At 39.6% G+C, this 19447-nt stretch overlaps 1 protein-coding gene and 1 long non-coding RNA gene across 3 annotated transcripts; one reads left to right on the top strand and one right to left on the bottom strand.

Moving 5' to 3' along the window:
* Positions 1 to 5688: 5688 nt before the first annotated feature.
* LOC148817594 (uncharacterized) lies at positions 5689 to 6887 on the top strand. Its single transcript, XR_016094592.1, has 3 exons — positions 5689 to 5824; positions 6416 to 6526; positions 6643 to 6887. It is a non-coding gene; the product is annotated as an uncharacterized LOC148817594 (long non-coding RNA).
* Positions 6888 to 8884: 1997 nt separating this feature from the next.
* Positions 8885 to 18718, bottom strand: mthfr (methylenetetrahydrofolate reductase (NAD(P)H)). 2 transcript variants are annotated; one of them, XM_088938507.1, is made up of 12 exons: positions 18600 to 18718; positions 16385 to 16638; positions 15406 to 15644; positions 14935 to 15045; positions 14467 to 14660; positions 13406 to 13656; positions 12697 to 12831; positions 11545 to 11725; positions 11161 to 11343; positions 10804 to 10905; positions 10568 to 10687; positions 8885 to 10238 (listed from the first exon to the last, which is right to left on the bottom strand). In XM_088938507.1, exons 2-12 carry the CDS (start codon positions 16630 to 16632, stop codon positions 10035 to 10037), a joined length of 1968 nt encoding a protein of 655 aa, XP_088794633.1. In that variant the 5' UTR covers positions 16633 to 16638; positions 18600 to 18718; the 3' UTR covers positions 8885 to 10034. The 2 variants fall into 2 exon arrangements, with proteins under 2 accessions (XP_088794633.1, XP_088794634.1); XM_088938508.1 differs by lacking the exon at positions 18600 to 18718 and having other exon boundaries at positions 16385 to 16757.
* Positions 18719 to 19447: the final 729 nt, after the last annotated feature.

Raw genomic sequence — 19447 nt, 5'->3', positions numbered from 1 at the left:
ACCTGGAGCACGGTGCCCATTTTCTAATTTTATATCTTTCTACCATTTCTTTTCATTTTACAGTCCAGTTGTGGACAGCATGGTGATAATGTTGCTAGCACTGTTGCCACACGGGTCTTTGGCTTCAGTTCTGGCCTTTGGCACCATTCTGTGTGGAGTTTTATCTAACTTCCCAAATATATTCAGGGTCAGTTAGCTTGACTTCTTTAAATTATCAATGTCAAGGCTCATTCCCAGGTACCCCTGACAATAGGAGATGAGCTCTGCACCGTATTACTCAGAAAGAAAGTCTCATTTAGTCTAATCTCATTAGGTCTTTCCTTATGTTTCATTATTACATTGATGTGAATTAACTATACGTATAATGTGTTCCTTTCCCCCCCAATGCACCTGTAAGATGTTGTAATATATCACTGATTGAAATGTAGATGTGTTTAAATGGTAAAGACAAAAATATTAGAAAAGCAACAACCATACACATTTGCATTCTTGCCGACCACTTTTTGACCACACTTGCGTTTTCTTTTACTTTAACATATGAAAACAAAATTTTCCCCTGAAACAAAGATTAACGCCAGTTGCATTTCTTGAAGTTGCACTGAAAGTAACTCAATTTTCAGGAGAAAGGTAATAAATGCACATTTTCGTGAGCTGCCAGTGTGTCATTTTGGTTTAATCTAGGATTGCCGGCCCTAGACTAGCTATGATGTCTCAATGAAAGTAGGATATGATTTCCCCTCTCGCTATGCTTCGCCTCCCCTCAATACTGTGAAGTACGATCCTCTGTGTGGCAGAGTGTTTGTTGCCTGGGAGAGCTGGGTGCAGCGGGACAGGGAGAGGAGGGCTCTGGCAGCACAAACCAGCGGGCTGCGCTGCTGTCGCCTCCACTTCGCTAGGTGGAGAGTCTGCCTGGCACAGCACCTGGAAGCAGAGAAGAGGATTGCTGACAGATGTGTGCAGCGCATCAGGCAGACTCTGCTCCGCTGGCATTCACTTACACACCGTGAGTCTCGCCGTGAATGCTCTCATTGTGTGCACCGCGTTCTCACAAGTGTTCTTGTTCTTGGAAAGAGAAGATCAAGAAGGGAACTGATACAAGTGTTTACAATCCTCAAGGGCATTGACAGAGTCAACCCACTGGACCTCTTCTGAGCGAACAGTGAAACATAAACCAGCAGACAAAAGTGGGAATGTTTTTAAACTGAGAATGGGAGACATTTCTTTATACAAAGGACTGTGGGAATATGGGACAAACTACCCATCTATGTTACCCAAGTCGATACCCTGGCTTTTTTCTAAGAAATGGCTGGAAAAGATCATTGGATCAATTAGCTACTCAGTGCCAAATGGGCTAGATGTGCCTAAAGGCCGCTTTGTGTTAGATTCCCTTCTTATACAAAGACCTTTACCCATTTATCATTTAGATGTGATCATTCATAATCACAAGAGGGAATTCTAAGAATCCCACCAGCGTGTCTACAGCACATCAGTGGTGTTGTATAAATCACTGAAAGTATGGAATTTGTTGTTAATTGAATGTCTCTACTAGGTAGATTGTAATGCTAATGTATTATGTAAATCAAATAGCATAAACATTACATTAAAGATAATCATTTTTACACCTATAGAAATATTGGTCAAGTTATCTCATCTGCTGTGAGTAAAATTACAGCTGTTTCAGTGAAGTCCTGGTCACACAGAAGCCAGAAAAAACAGGCTTTTCACCCTTACAGACTCATAAAAGTCTTTTCACACTAGCTTTACAACAGTGAAGCCCTGATTATACAAGTAAATCTGCTTTAAAACATTACTTTTACAGGCTCAGTTATATCAGGCAGATAACAAAATATGTGCATCCATCCATTATTACAAAGTAAAGTATAGTAAAGGTAACAGCCACCCAGAGCCAATCCCAGAAGTTTAGGACACACAGGCTCACATGAATAATTCAGATATACCAATGAACCCAGCCAGCATTTAAAATGTGTGTAATAGTGCCTTTTTTGTTGTATGTTTTGAACAGACAAGTGCCAAATCCGAAACCTTCTGTCTGAATTTTTGCACAATATGCAGAGGACTCTGAAGAAGAGAGCACTGTTAATCTGGGCACAGAGGTCAGAGAACCTGCAGAATGCCAAGCTCTGCTACCAACGATCTGCAAAGAAGAGGTGTGTTGTTTTTTTGTGCAGATAACTTTCAAGACAACGATGGAATAATAGAAAGAAGTAGTGGGGCCTAACCCTAACCATGAAATGAGGGGGATGCTCTTCCCTACAGTCCAATTAAACAGATTAATTTTATTTTCACTGGTGTCTATGTATTGTTTTAGATGTTTACAACAATGGCGCATGGCTGTGGTCCATGAGGAACGCCTGCGTCACAATCTAAACACGTTTCTGGTTGTTAAAGCTGAGAGAGACACGCGGATGGCTTTCATGCTGTGGAAGGAGCACTGTGACCGCAAACAAGCTCACTCCCAGCAGAGAAGCGAGAGGATCCGCAGTCTGGTTGAGCGAGCTGCTCTTCACTGGAGGCGGATCATGCTTCTCAATCATGCAGATACTCACTACAGAGGAAGGCTGTCTCAACACACATTTCTGCGCTGGAGGCAAGCCCTGGCCTGCCAGCAGGAGAAGCACAGGCAGGCTTGGATCGTCGGCAGGAAGTGGCTTCAGCTCACCCAGGAGGGCAGGGCACGAGAACAGGAGGCGAACACCTTCTCTGGCCTGGCACAGAGACATAGTTTGGCCAGGTGGTTTAGATCCTGGGTGTCAGCATACCAGCTCTCCGTAAAAGGCAGAGGCGTCTACACCCAAAGTCAATGCAAGAGGTAAACAGAATAAGTCTGGCACTTTTCTTTTTAAACTGTCAGATATATGTGGAAATGAAGTTAAAGTTTCTGTTTTATAAAGAAGCTTATTTATTCATGAAGGAAACCCTCTGGTTTTATGTGGACATAGTATGCAATACTATACAATGTCTCCTCTACCAGTAGAGGGCAGTGAATTAATCACGTATCTATTAATTACATCTGTTGCCGGTATAATTAGTTTCTTTGATTGGATGCTAACCACCAGAAGAACAAAATGTTCTGAGGATGAGATGAAAAAGTGCAAAATGTTTATGAAACTTCTAATAATGTATGTTACATATGTGCATATGTTACAAAAAGAGACACATTGATCAAATAACTTGTTAATTTCTCTTTTATAGAGTGTTAAAGATTTGGCATGAAGTGATTCAAACCAACCTGACATGCAGCAAGAAGGTGCTTACATTCCAGCTTAAAATTAAGCAAAGACTTCTGACTTCATTTTTGGTGCAGTGGCATGCCCAATTCAGAGAGGCTCAGCAAAGACAAAGATCTTTGGAATGGAGCCTAACCAAAGAGAATTCTTTGAAAGCGGCTGTGATGCATCACTGGAAACTAGCCACCAGAGGGCAGCAGGCACACAGGCTTCACAACAGGATTGTTGTGCTTCAGGTAACGTCTACACTGCAACGAATTTGAGATTTTGCGTGCATGTATGGGCATGTTTTGCTAGCAATTTGGGGATGAAATGTATAAATGTTTCAATACAGATATCAACTCCTGACAAACAGGCAATGTGGGAACATTCCTACATTTTTTAAAATTAAAATGTCATCTTCTTTTGAACTGGAAAGTGTTATTAACGTTTGTTGTGGGTCAGTTTTAAACCCACATGGAGTGGAGTATGTAGTCAATAAAAATCAAAAGAATCAAAGGGAGGTCCCTAAAAGAGTAGGATTTTCAAATGTATGCCTGTGAATCAGGTCCCTTTCCAGCTGTTTTAGTCATCAAATACAAACACTAAAGACCGACACTAATGACTGTAGTATTAAAAGGTTGAGAAAATGTGTCGCCTGGACATTGTACTGTTCTCATGTTGGGAAGGACTTTTAGCACTTTGCACCAGAAGCACATCGTTACATTTGAATTCTCAGTGCAGAACTAGGAACGTCATGCCACTGACGTAGATTTAGATTATAAGCATATTCAAAGCATATATTTGAATGATAAATGCATATATATGTAAAATAGGTATCCCCCAAAGAAGAATGTCTTAAAGACAATACAAGACAGATATTTGTGCTATTAAATGAAAAGGGACTTACTCTGTGACAGCACTGAAGCACTTTTAAGAATGGCACTCACTGGAATAAACTGAATGACTGACCTTGTCAAGGGTAACAGATAACTATACCTGTGCCCCACTCAGCATTTCAGCCTACAAACCTGCAGTTACAATATACACAGAGGACCTTTGTATAGAATTTCTCTAGTTTTTTTTACAAGCATTATGTGATTTGTTCAAAAGAAGTGCCAACTGAAATACCAGCACTATTGGCTCATTTTAATCTCTTTTGGATTATATCTGTACGTAGGTAAAAGCAACAGTACTCAGTATTCTCCAATGTGATAAAATTTATGTGAAGTGAATGATCTCCCTGTTTCACATGTTCTTTCTTTTTGACCTTTAACACGTCACACGATGCACTTCTCTGAGAAGTACTACTCTAGATGGAGATGGCAGGTTGCAAAAATATGCAGAGACAGAATTGTCTTGAATACAACACTGACCGAAGATTGGTACCAAAAGAGACTCTGGTATGGCTGAATTGTGAGGAAACACAAATTAATATTTTCATTTTTATTACAAATGCGCGTCGTTATTCAGTTTTGGCTGGCAGAGTAGGGTTTATGCAGCTGTAAAGGGATTTTGGAGTATTTATCCCCTTATGCACTTTTTAATCATCCAGAAAGTTATTAACATGTGGAAAAACAAAATGCCAGTAAAACAAAACTATTAGAAAAATATTCCTGATGTTAAATTTCTTTATTTACAATCCACCCTTTTCCTACCAAACAGTTTTTGGCAATCAGTAGTGTAAAATAAACAGTAAATTGTTGACTAATAAAACATATTTAGAAAACTAGCTTTTGTTAATAAACATTATTATTAGTAAATCATTTACTAAAGATTATTAACACAATTCCATGTTAATCAATTACATGATACAAATAATTTTTAATTGCAGTTTACATCCCCTAAAGTGTTATCAAAATCCTTTTAGAATGACATTAGTCTCACTCAGGGTTGACATGGCTTTCATCTCATGGAATATTCAGGACCAGGGTCTTTCCAACATCTGCACTTACACTCACTCTTTGTTGTTTGTATTTCACAACACTCACTGTTGATGCCAGGCTTTCTGGGTTTTTGTTTTTGGATTTGATTCATAAAAGGCTAAAGCAAACATGCTTCTAGAATATAAATGACTATTGGTTGGTTACAATCATTGTTAATCATTTACTGTCCAGGGCATTGCATACTACAGCTCAGAGTTAACCAACTTCTTAACATTGCATTGAATATTAAAGTCTTTGGGCCTTCACGTGAGTGTAGTACATTACTTTAACTGTCATTTAATTTATAAATGTGGACATTTAATGGCACACATGCATTGATATTCATATATGTTTATATATATATATGTTTAGATATATTTAATTAGCACTGGACTTTCCAGATTAATGGCACAAGTCAGTTTATTTTCATAACACAACACTGAAAACTAAAAGCTTTTGTGCCCTCTCAGTGTTCTTCTGTGCAGCACCATGAAACCTCTGGGGTTATGCATAAAGTTGACCTCCTGTTTCATTAGTGAGAAGTACTGGAAGAGGTGGCACTCAGGAGCTCTCCTGCAGAAGTTTCACAGGCGCCTGCAGAGAAGATGCACAGCTCTCCTGTGGGATCAGTGGAAGAGCGAGACTGCCGCCATGCTGTTCACCAGGAGCATGGTGAGGAGTACAAAGGCTATGGGTTATGCACACCACCACTTAATCACCAGGACTAAGCTTTAGCACAGTGAAAATTCATACTCTTTGGAGTGTTGTAATATAGGTCCCATTTTGCTAAAGATTCATAAACCTCCCACCCTCAAAACAGAGTATACTTTGTGTAGCAAAGTCTGATCATAGTATGTAACAGTAAAGCTGAAAATGGTTACTCACATTTGACAAATAAAGGCATTTTTAGATTCTTAACAGTGTTTTTTTAATATTGTTGCATTCTGAACAACTGCAATTCTATAGACTTGCCTGCTTTACTCCATGGGGGCTGATTCCTAATATCAAAATATTGTAGCGTATTACAGATTCCTACCATGCCTGTATTCAAGGTTCCCAGACTTCCTGGAATCCAGTTATATCCCAGATTTAGGGGCATTTTGTATGAGATTCAACAAGGGTGTTGAAGCTCGTGTCTGACTAAATTCAGTGCCCCAATTCAATAACAAACACATCGAAGCATGTCTAAGCATGGAACGTAAAATCATCAGAGTGGTCCAGAATGTGAAAACTGGCACTTAATTTGGTGTCTCTGCTTTCTAGTATGAACAGAGCCTGCTGGGGAAGGCTTGGAAAATGTGGAGGAAAAGGAGGATACAGACAAGAGTTTCTGTTGCATTTTCGGTGCAGCAGAACAGAGCCTTCTTAACTGAGGTAAGAGCAGAGCAGTAGTGGTGGAACATCTTATAAAATTATGCTGCACAATTCAGTAAGATCTGTATTAGAAATCTTTAACTATGCTCTAATAATAACCTTTTCTTCTTGAATAGGTTTTCACTGCCTGGCACAAACGCAGCTTTGCCCAGAGGATGTTACATTGGACAGAGGAAGGGTGACGTGGTCATGTGTGACAGAAAAGTATGGACTTTGGATCTAACTGGTGGTGTGGTGGTGCTTCTCTCGAGACCTGCAGTGATTGTTGCAGTCCTGTAAAAATCAAGAAACCATCAAACCTGTTAGATGATTTGTACTGTCTATCGCGATTGCATACTGGAAAAGGAAAACAAAATGTGCATATTCATTTGTGGACTTCTAGTCAGATGTTGATTACATCTCTACATCCTTTGTAGTTTATTTTAATTTACGTAAAGATGTATAGATGATTAATAATTGTCACAGTACTGTGTGCAGGGTGGAACTCCTGCCCCCTCATTGGTCAATGAAAGAACTGGTTGTGTCATAGATATGAGATTAATATATAAAAGTGACCAGATTTCTTTTTCATTCCTTGTAATATTTCAGTGCAGTTCATAGTTCTATTTTCTCTCCAGTATTGGTACAGTATTCAGTTAGCTATACTGAAGTGAAACTGGATAGTAAATAACATAAAATGATTTGTTTCTGAAAACATAAAAGACAGATCTTCCATAAATTCCTAAAAATCCTAATCCTAGGGAAACCTAGCTCCCTGCAGATCCCTCTTCATAAACAGACTTCTTTTGTGTAAATATTGGCATGGAGCCTTGCTGAGAAATGCATCCCTGAAGCACATAAACCACATAGCACATTCTAGCCAGGAATCCCAGTACTAGCAGTGGATCTGCAATTTCAGATATCAACATTTAATTTGCTGGAAATTGTATTAACAGTGTAATTCACTAGGTTTTCAAGATGTATGATTAGTTATGCTCTGAATTTTGTGAAATATTTGAAATGTCTTTGCACTCTGATATTATAGATTATTATTTTTAGAGCTTTTGAGTACAAATTCCACATTATTGATTGTGAAAAAGTTCAGATCCATGGTTTTACCAGAGCTGTGACAGTTAATACAAGCTGCTGTTACACAGACTGAATACGTTTGCCTTACATGAGCAAACAGTTTCATGGCTAAAAATACTTTTATCGTGCCTGCTACAGCATGTACTATACACGTGGCTGATTGGAGTAACCAAATGAGGCCTGTAGAAGGTACTGCTAAAGGCAAAGCATTCTACACAGAAGGTATAGTTTCACTATCTCCAAAAGGACCTCAGCTAGAATCGAAGAACACAGACGACATGCTACTTGAGTCTTGTGGCTTAGTATTTAAAATAGTTGCTAGGCTCTGTGTGCTGTCAGTTCACATTTTCTAAATAGAATTAAGAGCAGCAGGAGGATTTTTAAACGGTATCCTTTAATCTGAAATAGAAAACAGATTTTGCATTTTTACATTTTCTATAAGGGAGAAAAGAGTAACAGTGCATTATCTTGACCTTTCACACACTTCCATTACAATGTGCAATTGCCTGTTCCTCACTCAGGGGGCCAGTGAGCTCACTTGTGGTGTCTCAGCTGTTTCATTACAGCTCCTCCCTGTACTTTCTCATGTTACCAGTGTTCTCCAAAACCATTACCTCAGTCTTTTTGGCTCATGATGGCCATTTAATGCTGCAGTACAGTACTCTGTAGAACATTCTCTTTCTAAGTGTTTAGTCCCGGTCCCAATGTCTTTAAAAAAGTCAAATAAGTGTGAACTACAATTACAACTGTGTGAAAAATAGCCGTATTGTAAGATTATATAAACACCCTCTATATTTCAAGCTTTGCAAGAATGAATGACAAAGCACAACCAGTTTATAGAAAAACTGTTTTGTATAAAATGTATTTTATACAAAAATATGTGTATATATGTGGAGGCTATAAAGACTTGTATTAACAAAATCCTGGTTTGAATGTCAGGAATCAAGACTGAAACCAATATTGTTGAACCCCGATATCAGAACATTTATGTGTCAGATGAAAAGTCACAGCATTATAAAACAAAGGAATACAAAACAGAAGTGCACACATGAAATATTAGTGGGTTATCAAGTTCAGGAAGATAAGAGGTTTTGTACTATGTCCACTCTGTACATGTCAGTATGATATGACTTCATGTCAGATAATGTGACGTAAAACCTGCTGATGAAATTGACCCAATCCTTGCAATTTATTCAGGTTTGTGAAAGTATGGCCACATTTGTAGGGTGTAGAGGCAAATGACCAATTCTTTTTCCGAAGGATAAAATAAAATTGGTCTTGAGACTCTGCGAAGGCACACATTTTTATTTCAAGACAAAACTGCAACAGTGTTCTATATCTTTAAAGTATCATTATAACAAACTTGCATAGCATAATTGTGCAACGTGTATTTTCTGTGCTGTTGGAACTGATTAGCCACAGCCCGGTGTGTGCTGGAACAATATCATAAAAGTGACGGGGGTGATTAAGAAAATGATATAGGTCCTTTTAAAATTTGGAGTGCTGTTCACATAAAAAAATGCATGTAACAAAAACTTCTTAATTCGAATCCAAAAATATTTTAAATGGGTAGTTTAGCCTTTGGTTAACAGTTGAGTACTGTAGAGAATGTCTTAAAGTAAGGAAATATATAAATTTATTTAAATTCATAGCCACATAAAACCAGTTACCAGTTTAACCTTCCTAATAAAGCTCATTATAAAAATGGTACCTGAAACCCTGTATATCTTAAAATTATTTGCAGATATTTATTTCAATCCTATTTACTTTTCTTAAAATACATTATTACAAAATCATTTGTTTAAGATAACATTCCAATTCTTCTTTAGTGCTAAATGTAATAAATATGTTAAAGGAATAGTAGAAAGATAGGAAAATATTGTAATAAAAGTTGTTAATACAGAACTGGAAAAAAAAGTATTGAGCTTATTTATCATTGAGATAATTTTTTGCTGCTGTAAAAAAAGCCAGATTAATTGTGGCTTTTTAACACACAAAATGTACAACACTGCAGGAAGAAAAATACTGATCAAGGTGATTTCTGCAGAGGATTACAAGCTATCAAAACCTCTCTTGTGTGCAGATTAAGAAATTATCTCAAAACTTTTTGGTAGCTTTATATGAGTTCATAGGTTTCTGTACGTAATTCTTACTGCAAAGTTCACGTCACGTTTATGAATAAGATGGCAGAAGTTCACCTCCAGATTACAAAAACAATACCCCTAGAAAAATAATATACTTGCTAAAAAAACATTTAAAATAATGGATGTAAAAGTACTGCATTACTAAAAGAAGGTCCAGTCTTCTTGTATACATTGTATACCCCAGAATAGCACTTCCATTTTAAATCTACTGTATGCAGGAGTGCAAGTTTTCTAAAGTAGCATTCAAAGAATGCAATGGAGAGGCTGTGGGGAGCCCAGCTGTTGCAAGGATAGAGTTATTCAGGATGTTCAGCAGGAGAATCCAACAGCTCAAACATGTCCTCTATAACCTGCCACAGACAGCTGTCCAGAGGGAAGTCATTGTCCACCAGGTTGACCAGGTAGTAGTTGTCATGGATGTACTGGATGATCATGCGAGAAGGGGACTCTTCCTCATATAGTTTAGCCCACTGCTCAATCCATAAAGCAAAGGCTTCATCCTACAAATGAAAAGCATTAGACTCGTTTCAGAAATAAAACATTTGTTTATCATCCGTTTGTCCCATATATGTACATATTTAACAAAGATCAATGAAACTTAAGTAGAATTTTCAACAATACAGTAATTAGAGACTTGCAGAGACTTAGACTTCGATATTTTATATGCTGGATTTGATATTATACTGGATTTTGTTCTCCCACAAAATGAACAAAAGAGTACCTCAGACTGCACACTGCTTAAAACACATGTTCACAACATAAAATTTATCTCGCAAGTGGAGTTCCCTCATTGGATTTAGGAGTAAGTTTTCCTATTACTGTTTCCTACCTTCCAGAACATGAAGCTGACAGGATCCACAACTGTTGGCTGCACAATCTCTCGGCCAGGAAAAATCCCCCATGTCACAGCATTCGGCTGCATTTCATGAGCATTTGTTATGTTCTTTCCCTAGAAGTGAGGATTATATAGATTTGACACTTAAAATAAAATCACCCATCAGAGCTAATAAGAAGTAGTTGGTAACTTGATTATTAGTAAATATACAAAGTAAAAAAAATATATACCTTGACATTCACAATGTGGTAGTTAACACGGGGCTCGTACTTTTTTAGTACCTGAAGAAGTGCTGTGACATTTTCACTTGATGTGAAGAACTCCAGATATGCCTGTTGATTACAAATTATTAAAAGCATGATAAAGAAGAATGGGAGAAAAATTCGAATTTACCGATTTAATGGCAGACGTGTCCTGACAGGCAGCACTATTTTGTGGTGTGGTTGACTTGTTAAAGGTTGCACGGCGAGTATATTAAAATTAAAACATGGGGTACTTTGCTCATTGTATAATAACAGTTTTAACGCTCACTGAACTTCACTGCCTGCAGTACTATATGTCCACTGTTGCTGGACTAAAAGCTTTACCTTCTGGAAGACATATCCTCCAGGGGGACCCCAGCCCACAACGGGGTCAGAGGACGGGCTCCCGTTGATGTTGGGCTGGGAGTTGATGGTCAGGACACCGCGGTGGTTCACTTTCTCCAGCTGGTCCTTCAGCAGGTTCGTCTCCGGAGCCAGAGGGTCCTCATTCCATGGCAAACACATCACCTGTGACACAGAAGGATGGCAACTTCAAACAAATACAATCCCTAAGGATTCTTATACGTGTTGGAAAGCATATCCCCCAATCGCACTTGGAATAAGAAGGGCACTCTGTTGTTGAAGAACACTAGGAATCCATGTACCAAAACACCTTACGGGACTTCGACATTCCTCCAGTAGGCCATTATGGACTGCTGCCCAAATTACCTTGTTCCCAGCACAGTTGGGTTTTGCGGTGATATAGTTAGTGAACACTTCGAAGACGCTCTCCTCATTCATCAGCTCCTCTCCCCACATCTTCAGCAGGGCCTCCTTGGAACACTTGCTCTTCAAGTAAAAGAGGTAATAGTCGTTCAGCTCTCCAAAAGCAGGCGATGATGAATTCCCCCTAGGATGAATGAGAACCAGTTAGAGGGGTTAGGGTAAAGATAAAAGCTCAGGACACAACTCGATTACAGCTCTCTTCAACTGTTAAATCAGTCTACCTTCATACACATGGAATAAAGTTATTTATCAGATTGGGAATATTATAGTAGATCTAATATCGAATCTTAGAAAAACAATGTATTAGAACCGGAAGAATTAGAGAGAGATGCATATATTTATAAATGCCACGTTAAAAAAATAGGAAGTTAAAACGTTTCCAAAAAAAAATAAATTAGTTATTCTAAGAACAAGAGAGTGATAGATAGCTATCCCCCTACTCTTGTCCTGGAGAGGTAATCCCTTGTAAAGTGTCTCTGAGTTTCTAGCAGGCAACATGCAAACAAAAACAAGTTCACATGTCACGTCTGATGTAATACATAGGAAGAAGAATCTCTAGTCCTATCTAAAAGAGCCAGAGACAGTCACCTTGGTTAGAGTGTTTTTAATTGACACACCCTGTGTGCATGTAACCTGCCAAGCAAGAACACCCATCTCCTCCAGGTGAGATTTTGTGAAACAAGAGAGCATCTTCCGCTCCCAGTATCGTGCAAGAGGTGGAGTGGATATATGAGCTATTAATTATAAGACTACTCTAGACACGTTCTTACCTTATTATTTTAGAACATCTACTCCTGTTGTTCACAGCATGTAAGCCAAACAGAACATGCGGTAATTGTATTTTTGCAGGGAAATGTTATTTAAAAACGATTACTACCAAATTATTTTTCTGCAGACACGTTTTCTATGCCTCAAGCGGGTTTTCTCTTTAAAGCATACACATATTAGTCACTCAGTTAAGTGCAAGTTCAATCTAATTACACACCTGATGATCCAGTTTTCAACAACTTATATGCTAAATTCTTCATTTTCTAAAACACTTTTTCAGAAGGCTTAATATGAAATTAGCAGACACTTATAAATTGCAGCCCATACCATCTTCCATTGGGGAACTCGTCCCACTCCTGTGTCCTGTAGATGTAACTCTTGGGTCTGGAAGCCCAGAAGATTGGTCTGACATCTTCCACTTTGCGTTTAGGATGAGCGCTGACTGCCCATGGGAGTGGCCGCCTGGAAAAACACAATCAGATGTTACGGCATGTCCTTTAGGTCCCTGAAAGAGCACACAATGCCATAAGCGAAGGACCATTAACTTTGTCATAAATCAAACTTGTACTGGTTGTCAATGTAGGTCATTGCATTAAATCACAGCATTAAGCATTGGCCTTCGTGAACCAGTAAACTCATCTGGGGATGTGTAGTGTTAAGTGAACTTAGAGAACAAGCCTTCCTAGATGGATTTCAATTTTCCATTCTTTAATTGGAATCGGCAGTTGTGTGTTTTTCACATCTCTAAACCGCATGACCACTAGCAGGAGGGAATGAGGAAGAGCAGACCCACTCTCCTGGCCTAGCCACCAAGCTACCCATGTTTTGCCACAGATATTGCAGCCCCACATCAGACTTTCAGAGCCAACTGGAAGGGAGGTGCTTCTCTTGATTCCAGCATCATGTGCCTGCACAAACTGAATAATACTCAGCAAGACTACAGACCAGAGTATCTTTTTTTGTTTTTAACACATGATCTGGAAATAATGCAGTTATTTTTTATGTGGCTCCACCTAAAAAAAAAAACAGTGCAAACCTGGGGTCTTCAATCCACAAGCCCAGCTGCTTCAGGACCTCCATGGTAGCCACCTCTCTGTTGAGAGTATAGAAGTGGAGGCCAGGCACCACACCACTTTTTAGCAGCACTTTGCACATGCCCACTGCCTGGTCAATGCCATAGTTACGGATGGCAGCATCATTGTCCTTGATGGGCTCAATCACCCGCTTGATCTCTTCAGGAACCTCCAGTTTGGAGAGTTTCACCAGCTGGCGCAGAGACTGGTACCCCTAGGCACACAGTGCCAAACACAAGAAAGGGCTTACAGTCTTTTACATTTCAGGATAATATATAAAAACAAAAAAGATCACAGATATGAGGAGGTCAAGAGGCTTTTTGTTTAGTTGCCAAATCTGAATCAATACGAATCTTTTCTTGAAACATGCCAGTTTATCAACTTCAACATGACTGGACCGCTTGTTCCAGAGTCACATGACCCAAACACCTCCTGTTCTCCGTTGTAAATGTATTCTGCTTAGTTTCTACTTCTGTACTTTGATATGTGTTCATTGGAGACTCTGAATAAATTCACTGGATTGACTTTGGCTAGGATTTTGCATACAAAGATTGCATCAAAAGATGAGGTTCTTTTCCTTTGTCAGGGTAGGACATTCCTTAATTCCCCAGGAATGTTCCTTACTTTTAATTTTTCACTACAATAATCTAACAATGAGTTCCTCACATTAGTAAACATAAGATGAGTAAATTGACTGAAACAGCTTCCTACTGTCTGTTGCAATTCTAAAATGTATCATGAGAACTCCACAGCAATCAAAAATAATATTGGCTGTACATTTATTCAAATCACATTACAAGTTCCAATACAAACTATAAAGAAACCTCTTGCCAACTTCAGGAAACTGAGCTTTTAAAAAGAGAAAAATGAAAGCATACATTGTTAGATATGCATTTCAAATGTTCAAAATACAGGTATTTCTCTTTCCGCATTACCCAACATGTAATTGTACTCTGTTTACAAGACACAAAAGCGATATACTGTAATTCCAGTGAAATAGATCGTCTTTGCCATTCCTAGATACCTGAATAGGAAAGATTCCAGGCAAAATGGGACAGGTGATCCCCATAGCCCTGCAGTCCTTGACAAACTTGAGGAATGTTTCTGGTCTGAAGAACAGCTGTGTGATGATAAAATCAGCCCCCACATCCACCTTCTCCTTCAGATGTTTCAGGTCATCCTCATAGGTCACTGCCTCCGGGTGGCCAGTGGGGTAGCCTTTCGCACAAGACCAGAATTTGGCACATGGTTAACTTGAGGACCCGTCAAGAAGTGGCAGAGAACACCAACGGGTTCAAATCATGGGGAACAAATTTGAGACGCTTCATGACAAGTCCTCAAGAATACTGAAAGCAATCTTTAGTCTTTTGAACTGTAGAGAAATCTGAATATTTTGCACAACTTTTTTGGATTTAACAGTCTTTTTAACTTAATTAGTTTTCTTTTAAAAGATCTTCTTTTATAAATATGAAGATCAGCATAAGGAACTCACCAGCAACACAGATATCAAAGTAGTCACCAAATTCACTGCGAATGTGTTTGACCAGGTCTGTGGCATAGTTGAAACCTCCCTCCTCTTCTTCCCATTCATCTCCCATGGGATCTGGATCCAAAGCCACAAGAAATAAACAGTTTAAATAGCAATTAAACAGGGAATGACAATAAAGGAAGCAGACAATTTCCAAGCAGAAATTTCTTCAGGTTTTTATTAGGCTGTTTCAAAAAACTACTTTGTGGGGAAGGACTACTAAGCTCACCCTCTTTATACCAATGTAGAATTTTGCTACGCACAACTTAACATTCCATGGAATAAAGTAACATTTTAATAGTTTAGATGGCTATCCTCATAAATCTGTCTGCTGAAATGGTTTGGAAGGCTCATTTGCTCTGGGAAATGTCCTGTGACAAGAGCTCAAGCTAACCGGAATCTGCCCTAGCTTAAGAACAGAACTCTCAGGCCCACCTCCCCTCAGAGCCATGATGTTCTTAAGGCCCAGGTGCTTGGCCTTGCTCAGATGTGCAGTGATCTGCTGCTTGGTCTGGTTGCAGCAGGTGAGGTGCAGCACAGTCTCCAGGCCACAGTAGTTGACAGCGGTGCTGGCTATCATCATGGAGGAGGTCTCCTTGTCTGATCCAGGGTCTCCAGCAGGGTGCCAGGTCACATCAATGAAGAGTGGCCCACCTGCCCCCATACGGTCAAACCTATGTCAAGGACACAACACAACATGATATTTTAAATGAGGTCTCACTAGTTCTTTGGGCAATCTTAACAATATACTCCTTAATTTAACATTTTCAATGCAGTAATCCTACAAAGAGATCCTCAGATTAATTAATTGAAAACATTTGACTTTTACCCCCATGATCTGGCACACGCATACAGAGGATGTCTTTAGCTTTATTTTTCTGTACAATTGCTTCATATACTTTATACATCACTTCCTACTACTCTCAAACCACAGTATATTTACTAGTGTACTTAAATGAGCATATGCACTTAGCCTTTCCAAAAGCATTCCTGGAAACCGTCAGGCTTCTCAATGGGCGGGGTGGATGCTGTCATTCTACAATGTTTGTACTCTTACAGAGCTATCAAATGGCTTAGCATGCCACTGGTGGTTTCTGAGAAAATAACTCTTATGGATTAATGACTCTTAAAACTAACAAGAGAAAGCCCTGGATGATAATACAGTGCACTGTGAGAGTGCCTTCAAACTTCACAGGTTCTAGTCACACTAAACCAGACTCATGGCATGGAGAATGGAAGAAATGTTACAAAGAAGAAGAGGCCATTTCACCCATCCAGGTCATTTGGCTGCTTGGAGGTGACTGATCCAGGGATGTCTCCCCGTTTGTTTTGAAAGAAGCTGGTGTAGTAAGATGAGAAACAAGGCAGCATACAAGAGTAAGGAAGTGGGGGAGGACAAGTCCAAGATTCTGACCTGGAGATGAGGTTCACAGCTCCGTTGGAGGTGCGAGGAGGGAAGAACTCCAGGGAGAACCAGCAGTCCCCCGAGTCCATGCGCCTCCTCATCTTGTCGCGCAGGCGGTCAGCGCGGTCGGTGTCCAGGATTGGCGTGGAGCAGCGGGAGCTCTCCTTGGAGCTGTCCCCCCCACTGCTGCTCGCCCCACTGGAGTCGCAGCGCCAGGGCTGGCCGCTGCTGTCCGTCTGCGGCAGCTCGTTCACCATGGTGATCTGCAGATGAGCGCCACGCCCACTCGTGAGGAACTGGAGTGTCCTCCACAGAACACGCTCCCACGCTTCACCTGAACTCTCAAGATCTGTCCTGCTGCCAGGCGTGGCTTTATTGACGAATCAGAGGCAGACTGAGGTGCAATAAATGCTCCACACAGTTCTACTCTCACACTGCCCTTCATAAAACCCTACTTTTTTATGCGCTTGTACTTACAGATACTCCAGGATCAGGTCCCATCAAAGACGTGACCCTTCTGCAACTCCCTGTTTTCAGTTTTCAAACACTCCCTAGTCCTAGGTTATCAACAATCTAGGAAACCATTATTTCCATAATAAAAAGCATCACATCCACTATACTAATCAGAACAGAAACAGTGAGGTAAAACAACAAGGCGTTATCAACAGCAAGAATTAATTTATCTGCTTAAACGTTTCAAATGGAACATCATGGACTAACAGTGCATTTCAACATCTGAATTATTTTAATCTTTTCAGTTCTGTAACATACTGTACTTTAGTGCTGCCAGTTCTTTACAGTGGGAGGGGCTGACAAGAGTTTATTTTGGAACATGGTCCTAGAGCACCACTGTGCTACAAAAGAAAATTCGATGAAGTGAAACCATATGATAGCAATAACCTTTACAGAGGCCAAGCCATATATACAAAAATGTCTGTGTAGATGAAGTGAAGTTGGACTGATGTCCTTAAAAAAAATGCCACTTAAAAATGTTTTTTTCTGGATTTTCTAAATTTTCTAAAAAGTTTTCTAAATATTTTGTTGTTGGCATTTTGTTTATTGGCTTTAGAGGAAATAACATTGTTATATTATTTGAAAAGGCATCTACATTTTAATCCTCACTTTGTTTTAAGATGCTACTTCACCCTTTTAAAATCTTGCCAAATCAAGGCAGGGGTTCATGCAATCTCTTCTCAAAAACTTCCAGAGAAAGGTATTTTTCTATTTGCACAAGACCAGTTATATTAAACACCAAATTAATCAAACCTGATTAAGCCAAAGTCTGTAACTGGGAATATTTTATAATTAAATTAAAACTAAATTGCCTTTTGCAACGCTAAAGGGCGACAATCGAAGAGCCGGACGGGTTTGTTATGCAAGTAACCCAGCTGCCTGGGTCTTGGAGCAGAGAAACAGTCCCTGGTTTTCTTGTGTGCCACAGAAATAAACACTGTTTTTAACCCTCAGAAATAAAAAGTGTTTCTATTTTTTTTAAGTTTGGGTATTATAATCTGGTAAGTACTTTAATATGCACGGGATGCATTATAATATTACACTATATGTTGTTTTACAATATAATATACTGAGTTATTGTTCTTTTATGACATGATTAGCTTCCCCTAAACAAGTATAGTATTCTGCTGTGCCCGGTGATATTTTAACGTTAGATTCACACATCGCAGTTGTTTGATCTACATCTGCTCCTTATACGTCTTTGTTCTCATTCAACAATACACATTCAAAACCTACCAGAAAAAGTAGGCCCATTGAACCAAAGGTGTAGGTTCGGTGCTAACCGTATTAGAAATACTGATCCGCTACATCGCTTCCAAAAACTGCGCTTTGTCCGCTTATTGTTAGTCCGAAATCCATCTGATCACTGCAGCGTTTTCAGAGACTTCCAGACACTAGTCACGCAGGCATTGAAGAAAACTACTGGGAAGGCATGAATTAGGAACGACACCAGATATCTAGGATCAAGTGAGTACTTCATTCCCTTGATTAGGGTACTTCACACATTCGTTTTCACTTATTCTGCAACTACCAAAAAATAGGTTGTTTTCAAAGCTTATCTCATTGCAAATGCGTTGTTAATACAAAAAGTACCAGAACCATTCATTATCGGGGAGCACAGAACTCTGTGGTTTAAACATACTGCTCAGTAACAGTAAAAAAAAAACCTAGTGCTGCTTAACTTTTTACTTTTAAATAAATCACTACCTACCTGGATTTAAGCAGTGCAACTAACGCTGAGATCAGCTTGTAGCGTTCTGATGATGACGCTGCGATGTTTTATTAGATGTAGCTGGGGCAGCAGGTCGATTCATAACGTGGTTCAATTGTAGCCTCTGTCGCGCACAAAAAAATATTAAATATAGCCAGTCACGTGACGCGGGTGTAGCCGGTGGAAGTTTCCCCTTTCAGGGGGCGGAGTGGAGAGAGCGTGGGGGGAGTTTCAGAGATACTACTGAAACCGGCTCGATAACGTTTTGGAGGATAGAGGTGACATTCCCAAAAGCGGAGACAGTTGTGTAACTAGACCTTTCCAGTTCCACAACTGGACTCTCGGGTGCTGTGCGGGCATCTTGCACCACTGTCGGGGCATTTATTTATGTGCAGTGAAGCCTGTAACGTAGGAGGAGGCTGACAATTCAAACAATTAAATATTCAAACAGAAGATTAACCCTTTCCCGAATGAAATTTATTTCCACAGGCCTGCAACTCATCTTTAAATTGCTATATTTTCAATGCTTATTACGTATCGAAATAGTACGATAGGATATAGAAGATCGTGTCAACAACACTGGTGTTCCGAGGTTAATCTAGTCTGGAGTCTAGATAATCACTATCTTTTTAGAGCGGTTTTGCGCGTACCTTTATAAATCAGAACATTTGCAAAATATCTTGAGGATTAAAATCAAAGAGCCTAATTTTCCCGGTGCTGCGCTCCCGTGTAATTGCTTGGTACATAAATGCACTCCCTAGCCTAGAGCATGCGATCCCCTTCTCTATCGTCCTGGCCGTTTAAAGAGCCATGTGTCCTGCAATGGCGGCTCCCCGTTCTGCTTCAGC

The sequence above is a fragment of the Atractosteus spatula genome, chromosome 20 (assembly GCF_055471065.1).
Source record: "Atractosteus spatula isolate fAtrSpa1 chromosome 20, fAtrSpa1.hap1, whole genome shotgun sequence".
Classification (NCBI taxonomy): domain Eukaryota; kingdom Metazoa; phylum Chordata; class Actinopteri; order Semionotiformes; family Lepisosteidae; genus Atractosteus; species Atractosteus spatula.
The sequence above is the reverse complement of the archived record's forward strand: the minus strand, read 5'-3'. Positions and strand labels throughout refer to the sequence as shown.